Source organism: Elephas maximus, chromosome 16, assembly GCF_024166365.1.
Source record: "Elephas maximus indicus isolate mEleMax1 chromosome 16, mEleMax1 primary haplotype, whole genome shotgun sequence".
NCBI classification, from domain to species: domain Eukaryota; kingdom Metazoa; phylum Chordata; class Mammalia; order Proboscidea; family Elephantidae; genus Elephas; species Elephas maximus.
Genome location: NC_064834.1, coordinates 48824695 through 48842710, shown reverse-complemented (window position 1 = coordinate 48842710; position 18016 = coordinate 48824695). Strand labels below are relative to the sequence as shown.

At 51.6% G+C, this 18016-nt stretch overlaps 1 protein-coding gene across 2 annotated transcripts in view; it reads left to right on the top strand.

Moving 5' to 3' along the window:
• The window catches only part of SLIT1 (slit guidance ligand 1), a 207747-nt gene that overhangs the window by 133782 nt on the left and 55949 nt on the right, over positions 1-18016 (top strand). Inside the window, exons 5-13 of one of the 2 annotated variants that reach the window (XM_049855841.1) lie at positions 5643-5714; positions 6831-6902; positions 7560-7631; positions 8207-8370; positions 13588-13735; positions 14206-14277; positions 14705-14776; positions 17079-17150; positions 17809-17952. In XM_049855841.1, the coding sequence (XP_049711798.1) occupies positions 5643-5714; positions 6831-6902; positions 7560-7631; positions 8207-8370; positions 13588-13735; positions 14206-14277; positions 14705-14776; positions 17079-17150; positions 17809-17952 (888 nt within the window). Of the gene's footprint in view, positions 1-5642; positions 5715-6830; positions 6903-6929; positions 6957-7559; positions 7632-8206; positions 8371-13587; positions 13736-14205; positions 14278-14704; positions 14777-17078; positions 17151-17808; positions 17953-18016 lie in introns of those variants that run through there. The other variant, XM_049855840.1, reaches the window with a different exon arrangement.

The following is an 18016-nucleotide window of genomic DNA, read 5'->3' as shown; positions in this document are numbered from 1 at the left end:
TCCCCTGTGCACGTTGGCTCTCAGAAAGCTTAGAGCCCAGGCTCTGCCCCGGACTTGGCGAGTGTCTGAGCCCCTGTGGCATATGTGTTTTTAGTGCCCACCATTGATTTTCCTTCTTCTTTGCCCCACTTTTCAGTCTTGCTTTCTTGCTGTTTTATAAATCCCTGTAAGCCGCCTTAAAGCCTTTCTGGAACAAGGTTGGGTATAAATCAATAAACTAATCAATAAAAATAAACCACCTTCCTTGCAAGGTTGTGGTGAGGATTAAATGGAATAATGGATGTGAGTCGATGGCCCAGAGTTCCCTCCCAGGCTCAAACAAAGGGTGAACTTCCAATTTCCCAGCAGGCCCCCACCTCCTTGTGGGCCTTCCACCTTCTAGGTCACTACCCCTCCCTGCCTTTTTCTTGCCCTCACCACTCATCCTTCGTTTTCCTGGTTCCCTGTGGATAGGCGAAGGTGGGCGTCTGTTTTGTCCCCATCTCACTCCTCTTAGAAGCCATCCTGTCAGCAGCAGTGCTGCTCTCCTCCTTGGGCTCTCAAATACCCTAAAGAACCAAGCACTTCATTTGATAGGTCTTGGAGCAGTCAGCATGCAGTGGGATAGGCTGTCAAGAGAGGGAGGAAGGTGGGTCCACGTTGGTGGGGAAAGTTCGAGACCAGGCTTTTGACAAAATGAGGAAAGTGAGGCCTAAAGAAACTGAGGGAGGTGATGTAGCTAGCCGGCACAACTTCAGCTCATTGGAGTCAAGTCTAAGCATGCCCCTCCCTTCTGTAAAGGCTCCCAGGGGCTCCCACTGCCCTCAGGGTCAGGGCTGTGCTCTACAGCACAGCTCCTCCAGAGCACCCTGTATTAGTCATCAAGCATTACATAACCAGTCACCTCAAAGTGTAGTGGCATTGTGCCTGTAAATGCCTGTGCTGGTGGATCTGCTCGGCTCCTAGTTACTGAGGAACTTGTGTCATTAGGAGCCTCCTGGGTGCGTCAGCCTCTAGTTTATCTGTGGGGCCTGCACAGCCCTTGCTCCAAACCTGGCCATTTTCCCCATCAGACTGCCCTGCCCAGTGCCAGCATCCCATTTAAGAAGAGAAAGGGAGTCAGTCCACAGACAAGAAAACACCAGGGCCTTTACGGGATCTACTATAATGGTGGCATTTACTTGTATAAAGCAGAGAAATTGGGAAGGGGATATAGCAGTCAAGAGAGCTCTTTCGACAAGAGGAAGAGATGACAACAAGGATTAGGCGATAATTAAAGGCTGAAATGCTGCCTGTCAAGATTTATGGAGTTGGTAGGAATAGCTGAAAAGGGGGACTGAGAAGTAGTGGGAAGCGGGATGCTGGGGGCAATTTGGGAAGCAGACTGTATTGATGGGATGTAGGGAATATTGACAGACTTTCAGGGGAGCCAGAGGTGGCACAAATGACCGAGGTCAAAGACTAGAGAGCACAGTGTGCAGATGGGGATGTGGCATTGAGAGGAGGGAGGTGGTACGAGGGTCAGCTGTATGTTCACTGCAGGGCTTTGAACCATTTCAAACCAGTTCAGTCGTGGCCAATGAAGCAAAACTGGAAAAGATCTGAATTTTTACAATTTGGGTGATCTGGAACGATAACCAGAATGGGAAAAACTAACAGGTTGAAACCCTGGAATGGGAGCCTTGAAGAGTACTTTCAAGAGCCTGACATGTGAGATATGATTATTGGCAGGACTATGGGGAGTGACACACATTCAAAGCGGTGTGGTTGGCCACCATCTGTGAGTGGGGCACTGCTGTTTCTGAGTCTGCCCCAAATTCAAGAGGTAAGAGATTTGGTTGCTATGCAACACATATGCTGCCCTTGTGTTCTAAGAAGGAAGATTAGGTTTCTAGCAGGGCTTCGACCCATAATTTTTCCCATTCCAGTTATTGTTCCATTTCCCCCAAATTTTAAAAATTTGAGTCTGTTTTGGTTTCACTTCCTCTGCCATGACTGAACTGAGAAGAACTGGTTTGAAGCCTTGGTTCACTGCTACCTGCTGGAAAGCAGAAGGGGAGATGCTGCTGCTGCATTAGGGACAAAGATAAGAGCACAGTTTGGAATGAATGGGAGGTTGTACAGTTTTGGAGGGGAGGGAGAAGTCTGTGCTGCAGGCTTGGAATGCCTTCTTTCAAGGAGATGGAGAGCAGGGGCAGGGGTGCTGGGGATGGAAAAGCACAGTCAGACTGCAGGTGCCAGGGCTGGGTTTCTGAAGGCTGCCCAGAGTGGGGCAGAGGAGCTGGGCTTTGCAGGGGAGGACCTCACATAGGTTGGCTTCCACTCAGGGGTGGGCTCACTCTGTGAGACTCTTATTTTCCTCATTGGTAAATGAGGACACTGAGACTCAGTAGTGAAAGGGACTGACCAATGTACACAGCCAGGAGGTGGGAGAGCTGGCATTCAAACTCAATCTTTCTGATGCCAGGACCCTGGTGCACACTACTGTGACACTTGTCCTTTTTTCTGTTGTCTCAGAAGGAATACCTAGACCAAGAGGGAGCCCCCATGGCTCAGGGAACAGTGCACTGGGGGAGCCCTGTGGGCCATATCCTTAGGGCTGGCAGCAAACCCTGAGGCTCCATGGGGTAAAAGGCGGGAAGAAAGGATATGGTCATAGCCCCAGCGGACAGGCCCAGTGGCCTGAAAAAACTGCTGGTGTTGGGGTCCCACGTCAGGACAGTCACGCCTTGGTTGTTCAGCCTGAGGACCCTGAGTGTGTGCCTGATGCAGGGCTCTGGGCAGACCACCTGGAGCCCCGTCCTGGTTCTGGCTTTATGTAGTTTACTTAACTTCTTGGATCTCAGTTCCCCCCTCTGCAGAAATGGCGTTATTATCAAAATGCTTACTCCCCGGGCTGTGGTGTGAGGGGAGGCTCTGGAACCCGACTGCCAGAGTTCAAATGCTGGAGCCACCACCTGCAAGCTGTGTTACCTTGAACACATTGCTTAGTTCTTCCAGTCTCCCTTTCCTCCTTTGTAAAATGAGGATGTGTATCAGTCAGGGTTCTTAAGAGAAACAACCAACAGGATATATACACCAGTGCCGGTTGCCATGGAGTCGATTCTGGCTCATGGTAACCCCACGTGTATCAGAGTAAATCTGTGCTCCATAGGGTTTTCCATGGCTGGTTTTTCAGAAGTAAATCATCAGGCTTTTCTTCCAAGGTACCTCTGGGTAGACTTGAACTGCCAGTCTTTTGGTTTGCAGCCAAGCAAGTTAACTGTTTGTACCACCCAGGGACTCCTGAGTGTGAGAGAGAGATGGGGAGAGGGAGAGAGAGGATGGTCGATTGAGATTTATCTTAAGGAAACTGGCTCACGTGTTTGTGGGGGTTGGCAAGCCCAGACTTCATAGATCAGGTGACAGGCTAGAACCCCTGGAATCAGTAGGACAGACAGTGGACTAGAAACTCTAGAAGGATATCTGTGTGTTGTGGATTGAATTGTATCCCCCAAAATACGTGCTGGAATTCTAACCGCTATATATACCTGTGGATGTAGTCTCATTTTGGAATAGAGGTTCCTTTGCTGTGTTAATGAGGCCATATCTGTATAGGAATGCCTTAAATCCAATCCCTTCTGAGTGACTAAAAGAGCAGCATAGACACAGAAGCAAGCAAGTGTGGATGGGAGAAAGACAGAAGCCACGTGGAGATCTCCAAGGAGATCTCTGAGAAGACGTCTAGAGATGCAGAGACAAGGATTTCCCCCAGGCAGAGAGAGAGAGCTTTCCCTAGAGCCAGTGCCCTGAATCTGGACTTCTAGCCTCCTAAACTGTGAGAAAACAAATTTCTGTTCGTTAAGAACACCCACTTTTAGTGTTTCTGTTATAGTAGCGCTGGATGATTAAGACACTGTATTAGTCTTGAGGCAGAATTTCTTCTTCCTCAGGCAGTCTCAGTTTTTGCTTTTAAGACTTTTGCTGATTGGATGAGGCCCACTCACATTATGGAGCATCATCTGCTTTTCTTAAAGTTGACTGATTGTAAATGCTAATCACATGTAGAGAAGCACTAGTGGTGCAGTGGTTAAGCCCTTGGCTGGTAACCAAAAGGTTGACAGTTCGAAACCATCAGCCACTCCGTGGGAGAAAGATGTGGCAGTCTGCTTCCATAAAGATTTACAGCCTTGGAGACCCTAAGAGGGCAGTTCTACTCTGTCCTATAGGGCTGTTATAAGTCAGGATCCACTCAACAGCAATGGAGTTTTAATCATGTGTATGTACTTCGTAGCAAAATCTAGACAAGTGTTTGACCAAACAACTGGGCACCATAGCCTAGCCAGGCTGACACCTAAAGTTAACCATCACAGGATGCTAACAGTATTTACCCCATATGGTTAGTGTGAGGGTCAAGTGGGCTTGTACATGTGATGTGCTTGTAGCAGTCCTGGCCTGAGGGACATGCTCAGAACGTATCACAGTTATTATCAGCACTGCAAGAAGGAGCTGCTTGCCTGGAAAGGGGCATCGTCAAAGCCTGTGAATGCCAGTGAGGCGACTTTGCCTTTCGGAGGGATTGGCTATCAAGAGAGGGAGGGAGAGAGAGGCAGGTGGACAGATGCCAGAGGCCCAGTCCTGCCAGGGGAGCTGGAAGAAGTGTCCAGAAGCTGGCCTGGGGCTCACAGAGGCCAGGGGTGAGCAGGGTCCCTGCAATGCCTCCTCCCCCGTGTCAGGGCATTAATTCAAGGGGAGATAATTAAGTCCATAAGGAGCCCTGGTGGTGCAGTGGTTAAGCACTCGGCTGCTAACTGAAGGGTCAGTGGCTGTGCAGGAGAAAGACCTGGCTATCTGCCCCCATAAAGATTACAGCCTATGAAACTCCATGGGGCAGTTCTACTCTGTCACATGGAGTCATTATGAGTGGGAATCAACCCAATGGCACATAACAACAATTAAGTCCTTGATGGTCTCTGCCCTCCCAGCCACAGGGCAGGCCCGACTCGGGACCAGCACTGCAGCCCCCAGGCCAGAGGGGGAAGTGGACAATGTGGGTGGATGAGGCTGTTCCCTCAGGAGGCTCTAGTTCCTCTGTGGGGCCTGGGCTCTCAGAGGTAGCTTTGCTGCCTGCAGTCACCGAGAGCACTGAATTTGGACTGAAGACCTGGATCAGCCACCTCCTGGTTCAGGGACCTTGGAGTCTTTTGTGTCTTCTCTCTAAGCCTCAGTTTCCTTGTCAGTATAGCATATAGTGTTGCATTGCTCCAGGAGGGCTCCGTGGCCTCTGTATGCAAGAAAATGCCATGGAAATGTAAGCTGTAGATGCCTTCACCACGGACGTCCCGGGGTGGCAATGGGCCCCTCGGTTGGGAAAGCCACATTTGCACCTTGTTGCTTGCCCCTTCACAGCCCTGGCCAGGGCTGTGGGGGGCTGAGATGACCTCTGTGGGCCTGGCAAAGGGAGGTGGCCAGGCTGAGCCCCTCAGGGACAGTGCATCCCTCTCCAACTCTGCCATGCATTCGTTCAATAAATGCTTGTCAAGTGACTGCTGTGCAGGACTCTGGGATGCAGCAGTGACCAGACCAGGCGCCATCCAGCCCACCTGATCCCCCTGACTCATCATGGACTCTGGAGGAGTCTTTTCTGACCAGCGGTTTTTCTCCACCTGGCTTCATCCTTACAGGGACCTGAGTGAAAACACCATCCAGGCCATCCCCAGGAAAGCTTTCCGAGGGGCTACAGACCTCAAAAATTTGTGAGTACAGGCCTGGGACGGAGAAGGGTGCCCCTGGCAGCATCTGTGTGGGTCTCCTTTAGCCCTTGGTCCAGGAAGCTATGGAGCTGGCCTGGGCTCAGAGACAGCTGGCGCCAGAGTGATCTTCTGGAACAACTGAGATCAGAGGAAGCGGGCAGCACGTCTGTCTCTCCTTCTGGCATGCTTTTGTGTGAGAGCCAAGCAATGCTTAGAGGGGGCTTTGGGGACCAGATTAAAGGGAGTGTAGTGAACTTTGGGGAGCATGGGTGATGTTCTCAGCCCATTTAAAGGGTGCAGTCTCCATGCCCTTGCCCTCCAGCACACTTACCTTTGCACTGGGAGAGCTGGGTTTGAATCTTCTCTTCCAGTTACACATTGTATAATCTACCGCAAGTCAGTTAATTTCACTGAGCCTTGACACCTTGTTCTGTAAAATGGGGATAATAGTATCTACCTCATAGGGTTGTCCTGAGCTTTAAAAAAGATAATGGGAGTAAGTATAATTTGTAAAGTGCTATTGTAACGCTTTATTCTGATTATTCGAATCTGTCCTGGTCCAGGCTTACCACCTCCCCAAGATCTGATTACACCCAGGATGGCAAATGCCTGGCTTGCTTGTCAATTCCCACCCCATCCCACCCATACCTGTGGTAGACATTGATATATCTCTTCCACAGAACCCAAATCACAGCTTCAGACTTATTCTAAAACCAGCACTGTAGGCAGCCACTGCCAGAAGATCTGACTTGACATTCAGCTGAAATCTGTTTGTCAGCCCTGGATACTACCAATTTCACATTACCCTCTCATTTGTCTATTGCCAGCACCCTCTAGGTCATCTCCAAAGTGTGTGTTGGGGGGGGGGTACCTACTCCTCAGGGAATAGGCAAGTTTGGGCAGAGGAATATAACTTTTACTTACATTTATTGTTTTCACTCAGAATAAGAAAGAATTTAAGCCTTTATTAATATGTAACTTTTGGATTGACACATATGTAATTGCAAATGACGGGGGTTATGCCTCCATTTTTCCTAATGCAGTGACTGATCAAAACATCTGGAGACCCCTGCTCTAGGCAGTGTGCTCTCCTCTCTAGCATTTTCTTTTGCTTCACAGACAGCTGGACAAGAACCAGATCAGCTGCATTGAGGAAGGGGCTTTCCGGGCTCTGCGGGGGCTGGAGGTGCTGTAAGTAAAACGTTCGGGAAGGAGTGAGAGGCAAGAGGAGCCCAGCTAACAAAGGTGCCCTGGCCGGCAGCTGGAGTCAGGGGTTGGAAGCAGCACAGGGGGCAGGAGACCCGGAAGGGAGTTCCCAGGCCTGTGTAGAGGTGTTGTTCTCTGCTGTCCTCGAATCTCTGCCGAGGATGGAGGTCATGTGCTCATTGGGGCCATGCATGCTGCAGCGTGACCCAGGCTTAACCTGCTCACGATGAAGCCCAGGGCGAGGGACTGTGTCTTTCTGGAGCTTCTGACACACCAGGCTGGAATGCCTTCATGTCCTGCTTCTGCCTGTCTAAACCCCACTCTTTCTTGAAAGCCAACCTGAGCCTGGGACACATCTTCCCGCCCTCCTTGCTCCCTCTCCCCTGTCCCACCAGATACGGAGTCTGCAGTATAGCTAGCTTGTGGTCACTGTCCAGCTCAGGGCATCTCCCACAGGGTGGGTCTGTGTCACTCACTCTTGGGCATCGCCACTACTAGGTCTGGTGCAGACACTCCACCAAACCTTGAGAGTGACCTTGGCCTATGGCCTGAGGGCTTCCCCATTTGTTAGCAGAGAGCCCTGTCCCTCCCCCATCACTTCCTGCTCAGCGATGCTGGATGACTCTGGTTTCTCCCCTCTAGGACCCTGAACAACAACAACATCACCACCATTCCTGTGTCCAGCTTCAACCACATGCCCAAGCTCCGAACCTTGTGAGTCAGGCCCAACGTCTTCTGGGAACAGAGCAACAAGTGGGTGGCCAGTGCCCAGGGCAGGCAGGATAAGGAGGCGCAGCCTTCGGGCTAGGGGTGGACTTCATTTCCCTCTGTACCCCTCAAGGCCATCCCAGGGTAGGGGGATTTTCTGGGCATACCTTTTCCTCCTTGGGTGGGGGAGATTATCTAAAATTACAGGACACTGAAATCTCATTTATATCTGATTTTTTCTTTGGAAAAGACACAATTTCTTTTTGTGTTTGAAAGTGGGTTATGTGATTTGGGGCAGTAAACCTCTGTGAGCTCAGTAAAATAAATCAGCGTTCCCTGGGCACACTCCAAACAAAGGCGTGCCCCAGAGCGTGCAGAGAAGGAAGGGGAAGCGGCCGGGAACTTTGACGTCGCTATGGGTAATCCCCTGGTTGGAGCTGAGCTGTGCAGTTGATGGAGCATAGATTATGTTTGGGCAGAATGCAGCACCCGGAGTCTCGGCCCCCAGCTGGGTATAGGTGTTTCCACTGTTTGGTCCGGGGGGGCCCAGGTGGGTTGTGAGCCACCCTGTCCTCCTGCAGCCGCCTGCACTCCAACCATCTGTTCTGTGACTGCCACCTGGCCTGGCTCTCGCAGTGGCTGAGGCAGCGGCCAACCATCGGGCTCTTCACCCAGTGCTCAGGCCCCGCCAGCCTGCGTGGCCTCAACGTGGCTGAGGTCCAGAAGAGTGAGTTCAGCTGCTCAGGTAGGTGCAGGCCCCGGCTGGGGCACTCAACTGCCATCACTTCCTGCCCCTCACTCCTCACTTACTGGCCCACCCATCACCTCCTATTCCCACCCATCACCTCCTGCCCCCCAGCCCATCACCACTGGCCCACCCATCACCTCCTATTCCCCCCATCACCTCCTGGACCATCTATTACCTCCTATTCCCACTCATCACTACCTGCCCCCCAGCCCATCACCACTGGCCCACCCATCACCTCCTTTCCCGCCCATGATCTCCTGTTCCTGCCTTTTGTCTCCACATATCACCTCTTACCCTAATTCCTCCCTCCTCCTGCTCCCCACCCATTGCTTCCTCCTATGTTCCACCCCTTTGCTCTTCCTGCTTCTACTCCAATGCCTCCTCCCATTTCCTCCTGCCCTTTACCTGCCCTGCTCCTTTCCCCACTCCTTACTCCTCCTATTTCCATTCCTTGCCTCCTCCCATTACCTCACCCCCGTCACCTTGAAAAGACATTGAATCGGGTGTTCTTTCCTCAACTGGAGCTGAGGTGGACTCCAGGTATCCTGTTTTCTTCATCTTCCACCTGGAGTCCTGCAATAGCCCCTGGGTGGTTGCCGCACTTCCTCCCTGGCCCCTCTGATCTCCACACTGCAGCCAGAGAGGCCTATAAGAATCCTCAAGTCTGTTACTTCACACTCTCCCGGCGCCCTGGTGCTCCTGGGAGAAAGCTCTGTAAGGCCCGGTGTGGTCAACCCTGCCTCCCCTGCCCACCTGGCCGCCTTACTCATGGTATTCCAGCCTCACCACCTCTGCCCCTTCCTGGAGCAGGAGCCTCCCACCCCAAGCCTTCTCACAGGCTATTTCCCCGCCAGGCTCACCCTTTCCTCCTTGCCAGCTGCCGACTCTGCCTCAACCTGCAGATCCCAGCTTAAATGTTGCCCCCAGGGAGGCCTTCTCTGACCTCAGGGCTAGGTGAGGGGTCCAGGCCTCTGGACCTCCTCAAGGTGCCCACCTCTCTCCTAGCACTTGACCATTGTGATGCTCAGAAGAACTGAGCCCAGGGCCCTGCTTACAAACTCTGACCTTCTCATGGCGAGGAGTCTGGCCTTCTCACCCACAGCTACTTAACACAGTGGCCATGAAGGGACTCTTGTAGTGGCCGCCTGGGAGTATCCTTCTCCCCTGCAGACTGTGAGCTCCACGAGGACACGGAGCATGAGCATCGTGTTTTCTGGCCATATCCCCAGTACTTTGCACGTGCTCGGCACATAATAGATCCTCAAGAAATGTTTGTTGAATGAATGAACGATTCTCAGATTCATGTCAGAGTCCTTAGGGGCTGATCATTGCTCCCACACCATAGACTCCAAGCCTGTCAGCCACACAGAGCCCTGGAGGAACAGCGTCTACTGGGCTTGGTCTCCTTCCCTCAGTGTGAGGCTCTGGGTGTGGCTGTCACCTCCACACTCCTGACAGATATCCTGAGATTGAGCCCCGCAGAGCTCAGGGCTGCTGGAAACAAGAGGTTCAGGAGGCACCCCGGCCAACAGAGATAGGCCTTGAGCTAGTGAGCTTGTGAGAGCATCTTCATGGAACCCAGAACCTGTGATGTCAGAATCAGCGTTCATGGACCATGAGGCCTTGTGGCTTTCAACATCTTTTTTTCCATCATGAAACCCTTTCTGTCAAGGAAACGTCATGTCTCCCTCCATACTCCGTGTGCAATATATTAAACAGAGGACAGCAGAGTTGCTTTGTATGAAGCAGGAGAGGGACCCCCTCTGCCCCACCTTCTTGGTTGCCCCCTCACCACCCCAGCCAGCTCTGAGGCTCCAAAGGCACAGTCCTCATCCAAGAGTCAGCGTAGTGTTTGGTTAATGGGGCAAGGTCTGGAGCCAGGTTCACTTCCTGTCTCTGCTCCTTACAAGATATATGACCTTGGAGGTGTCTTTTATATCTCTAGGCCTCAGTTTCCTCAGCTGCAAAATGGGGTTAGTTGTAATGCATCCCCTTCAGAGTTAGAGTGAAAATTACCCGGTTTCATTTGTGAGGAGCTTGGAACAGTGCCTGTGTATTAACACTCAAATGATGATTATCGGGCAGGTGTTCACCGAGCATCTCGTAGGGTCAGGCGCTGTGGCCATTTGAAAACCATGGATCCAGCACCAGCCTTTTATTCTAACGATGAGGAGTGGGGGAGGGGGAAGGTGGAGAGGGAAAGGAGTTTGACCAAAGTGAAGGCAGAGTCTTCTTAAACCTGGGGTCCAGCATGGCCCACCAGACAACTCTGACGGACCCCAGGCTCACTGGCGGAATTGACAGTGTTGTGGCCTTGAGAAACCTGAGCCATGAGACAAGGGGTGTGAGAATGATTACCTTATCCTGTCAGAGTGTGGGGTGGGTATGAGAGGAGAGCCTTGCACCCCACATTGATATGTGTGTGTATGTGTGTGTGTGTGAGAGAGAGAGGAGAGCCAAGGTATCTTACCTTCCGCCCTACATCGATGTGTGTGTGTGTGTGTGTGTGTGTGTGAGAGAGAGAGAACCAGTGTGTCTTACCCTCCTCACCACATTGATGTGTGTGTACATGTATGTGTGTATGTATGTGTGTGTACCTGTGTGTGTGAGAGAGAGCAAGAGAGAGATGAGAACCAAGGCGTCTTACCTTCCATCCAACATTGGTATGTGTATACGTGTGTGTGTGTGCGTGTTTGAGAGAGAGAGAGAGAGAGAGAGAGGAGAACCAAGATGACTTACCTTCCACCTCACATTGGTGTGTGTATACATGTATGTGTATATGTATGTCTGTGTCTGTGTGAGAGAGAAGAGAACCAAGGCATCTTACCCTCCTCACTACATTGATGTGTGTGTATGTGTGTGCAAGAGAGAAAAAGAGAGAGAGGAGAGCCAAGGTGTCTTACCCTCAACCCCACATTGATGTCTGTATATATATATGTACCTATATGTATGTATGTTTGTGTGTAAGAGAGAGAGAGGGAAGCCAAGGCATCTTACTCCCCGCGCCACATTGATGTGTGTGTACATGTATGTGCATACCTGTATGTATGTTTGTGTGTAGAGCCAGGCCTCCTCCATACCACATGAATGTGTGTGTGTGTGAGAGAGAGAGAGGGGAGAGCCAGGGCACCTTCCATACTATATGGGTACATGAACATGACTGTGTCTGTCTGCATGCGCACACACGGATGTGAACTCATGTGCAGGAGGAGAGCCAGAGCTCAGGCTGCCACAGGGTTGGGAATATGAGTAAATAATTCACTTGGATAATTTTTATTTTGAAATGCAAACTTTTTCTTTGATTTGACTACCTTGGTTTCTATATTCAGCCTTTTCCTCCCCTGGATACTGTTCAATGCTGGTTCCCTCACCCTGGCAACCCCTTCCCTGAGAAAGGCATTTCACAATTCTCATAGCTTTGTTTTTGATCTTGGCTCCTGCCCTATAGGGTAGCCAAAGAACGGAAAAGGATCAGAGGCTAAAATGCTGGTGGGAGTGTAAATGGGCTGCGCCACTTTGCAAAACTGTTGAGCAGGGTCCATTAAAGCTAAACATATATCTGCTCAATGGCCCTGCAAAGAAGCCCTGGTGGCACAATGATTAAGCACTCAGCTGCTAACCAAAAGGTCAGTGGTTCAAACCCACCAGCTGCTCCATGGGAGAAAAATGTGACAGTCTGCTTCTGTAGAGATTACAGCTTTGGGAGCCCTATGGGGCAGTTCCACTCTGCCCTATAGGTTGCTATGAGCTGGAATCTACTCGAAGACAATGGGTCTATAGCCCTGAAATCCCAATGTCAGGCATATACATATATGTTCTTCAAAAACCACACCCAAAGATATTCAAGGCAGCTTTTTTTCAGAATAACCCAAAGTTGGAAACAACTCAAATGGATTATGGATTAACTACTTGTGGTATATTCATACAATAGAATAACTGCTCAGCAATAAAAAAAGAAGAAACTACTGATACATGCGACAACATGGGTGAATTTTCCAAATACTTTGAACTGAGTGAAATAAGCCAGATATAAGAGTGCCTAGTCTATGATTTTATTTATGTGAAGTTCAGAAACAAGCAAAACAGATCTTTGGCTATAGATTTCAGAGTTACCTTGGGGAAGGAGTATGAGAGAGTCTTCTTGGGTGATGAAAATGGTTCATAAGTGAGTGTTGGTTCCACAGGGGCATCCATATGTAAAAAGCCAATGAGTTATGCACTGAAGATTTATGCACTTTATAATTTGTACCTCAATTGTTAAAAAGCATGGGCTTTTATATCAGACACTGGGCTTGATCTTGGCTTTATCATCTATTAGCTATGCGAATTTATACAAGTTAATTAATTTTGAGATCTCAGTTTTCTCACCTGTAAAATGGCAACAGTAATAGTATGTTTCCCACAGGGTTGTGCAGTAGGATTTAAAAGCGATACCGCAGGTACCACGCTTATCTCAGAGCATGGCACAGAGTAACAAAAACTCAAACCTGTTGCCGTGCAGTTGTTCCCAACTCATAGCGACCTTATAGGGCAGAGTAGAGCTGCCCCACAGGATTGCCAAGGTTGTAAGTGTTTATGGAAGCATAGTGCTACATCTTTCTCCCACAGAGCAGCTGGTGGGCTTGAACCGCTGACCTTTTGGTTAGCAGCCAAGTGCTTAACCACTGTGCCACCACGGCACGGAGTAGGCGCTTGACAAACATAGTCATTCTCATGCTCGTTATGACTGATGAGGACATCGAAGTGACTTGAACTCGAACCTGGAGCCTTGAGATTCGAGGCCAGAATTTCTGAGCATATGAATCACATTCCCACGCAGCACACCTTAGGTTTAGACTCAAGCTTAGCAAGCAGCTAACAAGCACCTGCTATGTGCCAGACAAGGAGCCTTGCTGGCAAAGTGGTTAAGCAGAGTGGTTAAGAAAGGTCAGTGGCTCAAACCCACCAAGCGCTCCACAGGAGAAAGATATGGCAGTCTTGGAAACCCTATGGTGATTCAACTCGATGGCAATGGGTTTTGGTTTGGATAGGCCAGGCGCCCACAGAGTTGCATGGTAGCCTGGAGCCTCTTGTTTTGTGCATTCCCAGGTCTCCCCTGGTTCATCCTCATCTCTGGAAACTGCCTCTGGGGCCCTGCCCCCACCTGTGAGTCTGTATTTGGGGGTGGGGGTGCTGACACGGGGTAGTTGGAGCCTTATCCCGCTGTTTCCGCAGGCCAGGGAGAGGCGGGGCGTGTGCCCTCCTGCACCCTCTCCTCCGGCTCCTGCCCGGCCATGTGCACCTGCAGCAACGGCATTGTGGACTGTCGCGGCAAAGGCCTCACCGCCATCCCCGCCAACCTGCCCGAGACCATGACGGAGATGTGAGAGCAGGGCAGGGCGGGCAGGGGCAGGGCAGGTGTGGGGACATGGGCCCCTCTGGCCTGGCCAGGTACCGCCCAGGGCTTGTTTCCAGACCTCTCAGTGGTAAACGGGGACACAGTTTGCCCACGGGTGAGAACGTTCAGAGGGTGGGGGAGGCAGGATCCTTCTGTGATCTGTCTGTCCAGCCCTGGTGGACTCTGAGTGAGCCTGCCAGCATCAGTTCCGAGTGTTAGCATCCTTCACGGCCCTTCCCAGCCACCGAAGCCTAGGATAAAAAAAAAAAAAAAAAGAGCTCAAACCAAGGCTCTCCTTTTCTCTACCTTGTGCTACCCCAACTGCTCCAGACTTTGACCCCCAGGAGGGAGATGGGAGCTGGGGCCGAGGGGCAAAGTGTTCGCTGAGCCCAGCCGGGAACAGCAGGGCTGGGGTGACCCTGACTTTCTCGCTTCCTCTGTGTTCTGTCTCCTAGACGCCTGGAGCTCAATGGGATCAAGTCCATCCCCCCGGGTGCCTTTTCTCCGTACCGAAAGCTGCGGAGGATGTGAGTGGGCCCGCTGCCCCCTGGGAGATGGACTGGCTGGAGAAAGAGCCTGGACCCGGAGTTTAGACAGGCCCAACTCTGCCTCCAACACCAGAGTGGCCCTGGAAGAGCCACTGGCCGCCTTGCCCCCCAGGTTGCCCTCAGTGAAGGAGGGATGATGTAGTGACCCCCACAGGCTTGTCATGTGGCCAAAGTGAGATGCCAAGCCACAGTCTGGCCCGTGAGCAGATCTGATCGTCAGCTCCCCATGACTATACTCAGGAACACTGGCCAGTGGGTTTTTGAGTGGATTGGGGAGTTGGCCCTCCCTTTTCTCACTTCAAAAAAGTCCTTGTCTTGCATGGTGCCTAGGAGGTAGAGGGGACCAACCAAGCAGGACCTGGTGGTTGTCAAAGGGTTCAGCTACCCTCTCCTGCTCACTTTGCAGAGACCTCAGCAACAACCAGATCGCGGAGATAGCGCCTGACGCCTTCCAGGGCCTCCGCTCCCTAAACTCACTGTGAGTAGCAGCACCCAGGATCTTGGGTGGCCCCCAAGGAGACTGAGAGGCAAGGGCTTCTCTGGTGGGTGCTGGATGGGAGCAGGGTCAGTCTGGACCGTGTCTCTGCACAGCTGCGCCCCCCATCCCCACCCTGTCCACTAGCCTCAGTGGCCTGATCTGGCTGCATAGTCTAGGGAGCTGTGCCAGCTCCCCTTCTCTCATTGGGGTCCCTCCCTGGCTGGTGGAGGAGAAGAGAATCAAGGGCTGAGTGTCTGGAAAACCTAGGTGGGCTCTTTGCCTTTGGCATCTCTGATGCTTCTTCGACTATTGTCAGGTCTTCCCAGCATTCTTCGTGGCGGTCACCTGACCCAGGTCCAGCTTTCATACTGACCCGTCCTCCCCACAGACCCACCATTTCACCCCCTGAGCCTTCCCTGGGGTTGTCCACAAGGGTGATTGACCAACAGCTCCGACAGTGACATCTGTACACCTTGCCACCTTTTATCACAAACGTGCCCTGAACTCAAGATGTGGTGGGTGATTCGAAGAGTTTTCCTCTACCTCCATCCAGTATTTTTTTTCCCTCAAGGATCCACTGGGATCTGTCACTCAACAAAACATAGTGCAGCATTAAAAATCCATCTTGGAGGTGTTCTGTCATCTCTGTTTTTCCAAGAACCCGTGCTCACACCCCCAGGTGCACCAAGCCCCTTGCTCCCTGAGGACTCTGAGTCATGGGAATGCACTTTGTACAGAAGGCACACTCATGGCCAGGCAAGCTCCCTATGGTAGGGGCCGCTTGTGACTCTTAGGAATGAGTGTTTTCACCTGCCCCTCACCAGCACTGGACATAAGGGGGTCCTGCAAAGTGGAGCAGACTGGAACTTCCTCTTGGGGAGTGCAGGAGGCTGACAGCTCAATGCACTCCCTCCTGTCTTGGAGTAGGGTCCCAGGTAGTGGGTGAGGCTAATGCATTGCACATGTCCAGGAGATATTCCACTTCTAATGGCACCCTTGGTTGTGCAGTACACAGTCTACACAGCTGTACCTGATGGCCTGGTGATGGGTTACTATAGCTGGCTGAGATCAGCTCATGGAGGCAGGTGCCAAAATGTAGGGCTCTTCCTCTGAGAAATGGAACAGGTGACAATAACCCATCTAGTGGGTTTCTGTTGCTCGTGGGTACGTGCTCATGGCCACCCCCCACCGTTTAGGAACTTGTGTGCTGAGGTCATACAATAGATCCCATCAGCAGCATCCACCCTTGGCTTGCCTTGACCCTGTCTCTCTGCTTCACCTCCTGCCCTCTCTACTCTATTCTCCACACGGCAGCTTGAGAATGTGTCTGGTCACATCTCAAAGGCTTCCTGGTGCTGGTGGGTAAATCCAATCTACTGTCCCTTTTGCTTCCTCCACTCAAGCCACACTGACCTTCTCAGCTCCACGCACGTGCTGACCTGGACCCCACTTCAGGCCTCAGCTCCTGCTGTGCCCTCCCCCAGCAATGACCTTGAAGTCGTATTTGAAGATACAGCACGCACTGCTTTTACTCAGATTGAGGGTTTATAAGGGGTGGCTGGTGGGGGCTGATTATGGTATTCGGACTAGAACACACACCTCCAAACCCCTTGGTGCTCTCACTGTCTTCCTGGAGACAGGAAAACCCATGCCCCCTTGCATATCTTTTTGAAACTTTTGCTTTGTCATTCTGAGTATACATGTAATTCACGCTCAATGTAGAAAACTTTGAAAATATTAAAGAACAACAACAAAAAAAACCAAAATCCCTTGCAATCCCACCCTCAGACCTAACCACATTTAGCACTTTGGTCTGTTTTTGCCCGACGTCGTCTCTGTGCAGGTAAGCCTGCTTGCCATGCCAGTGCGCACACTGCTCATGCAGACTGCCATTCTCATTTTTCCTATAATTCTCTGAAAATGTGTTAATCATTCCTGTCCATGGAATTTCCTCCTCTTTAAACAGACTCCTTTTGGATCCAGGACCAGCTCAATTTCCGATGAGGTTCCCCAGAAGGGCCCCTTGGCAGGCTTCTGTGGGGTCCCATGTAAGGGCCAGGAGCAGGGGCTGCTAAGGCAGTAATGGGAGTCATGGCCCCCGCCCCCAAGTCCATAAGGTACCTTTGTGCAAATTAGAAAAAGGCGACCCTTTCTTAAGACACTTTACTGCCATCTGCTGGCAAGTCATTATAACAAATATGCGTGTCTGGTGGTGGTGCTATTGTGCAGTGCACAACATGCAGAGCTGGGCCATGTCCCTGGTGGGCTGTCCTCTAATCTCTTTCTGCTGCCCTTTCTCCAGGGTCCTCTATGGGAACAAGATCACAGACCTCCCCCGGGGTGTGTTTGGAGGCCTGTACACCCTACAGCTTCTGTAAGAACCGGTTTTTGGGTGTCCTTGAGTGGGGTCTGGGGAGGTGGGTCAGTGTTCCTTAGGCATCTCAGACTGGCCCTTCAGTCTTTTTGGAGTGTGGGGACTTGACTGAGACGGGAGCTTGGAAGAAGAGCAGACCTGGTGAGGCTTGAGAGGCCATAGGGCAAAGGGGGCAGGGGGAAGGGGATGGGTCAGAGCTGATGGAAGGCCTCCAGAGCCTAGAGGTTGCTGAGCCAGGGCCTGTGTTCCATGAACATTCAGGCAAGGAGTCTCCCCCAGGATCCAAGAGGCATTGAACTCAAAATCTCCATCTCAGCTGGCCCACAGGAATCTGGGAAGGAGGAAGATCTCCCGAGAAGGCCTTTGGGAGGTGGCTTTGCCACTGTGTTCTGTGTTCTCCGGAATCACATGGGGGCATCTCTGGCAGTTCCCTGAAAGAGAAGAGTGTGGAATCAGATGGTTCCCATGCGCAGAGAAGGCAGTTGGAGCTCTCAGCCCCTCTGCATGAGGAGGGGACATCCAGAGGGCCAGATTCCCTGTGTCTGCTCTCCAGAGCCTCCTCCTTGGCATGTCAGATGTCTAGGAAGATGCCCAGGACCATTGATGAGTCTGATTCTGTGCCTCTTCCCTCATCACCTGACTTTGGGTCTCCTCACAGGCTTCTGAACGCCAACAAGATCAACTGCATCCGGCCTGATGCCTTCCAGGACCTGCAGAACCTGTCACTGCTCTCCCTGTATGACAACAAGATCCAGGGTCTGGCCAAGGGCACCTTCACCTCCCTGCGGGCCATCCAGACCCTGTGAGTGCCCTCTGCCCACCTCCTCTCCCTCCCTCCCATCCTCCCTGTGTGTGCCACAGAGGGA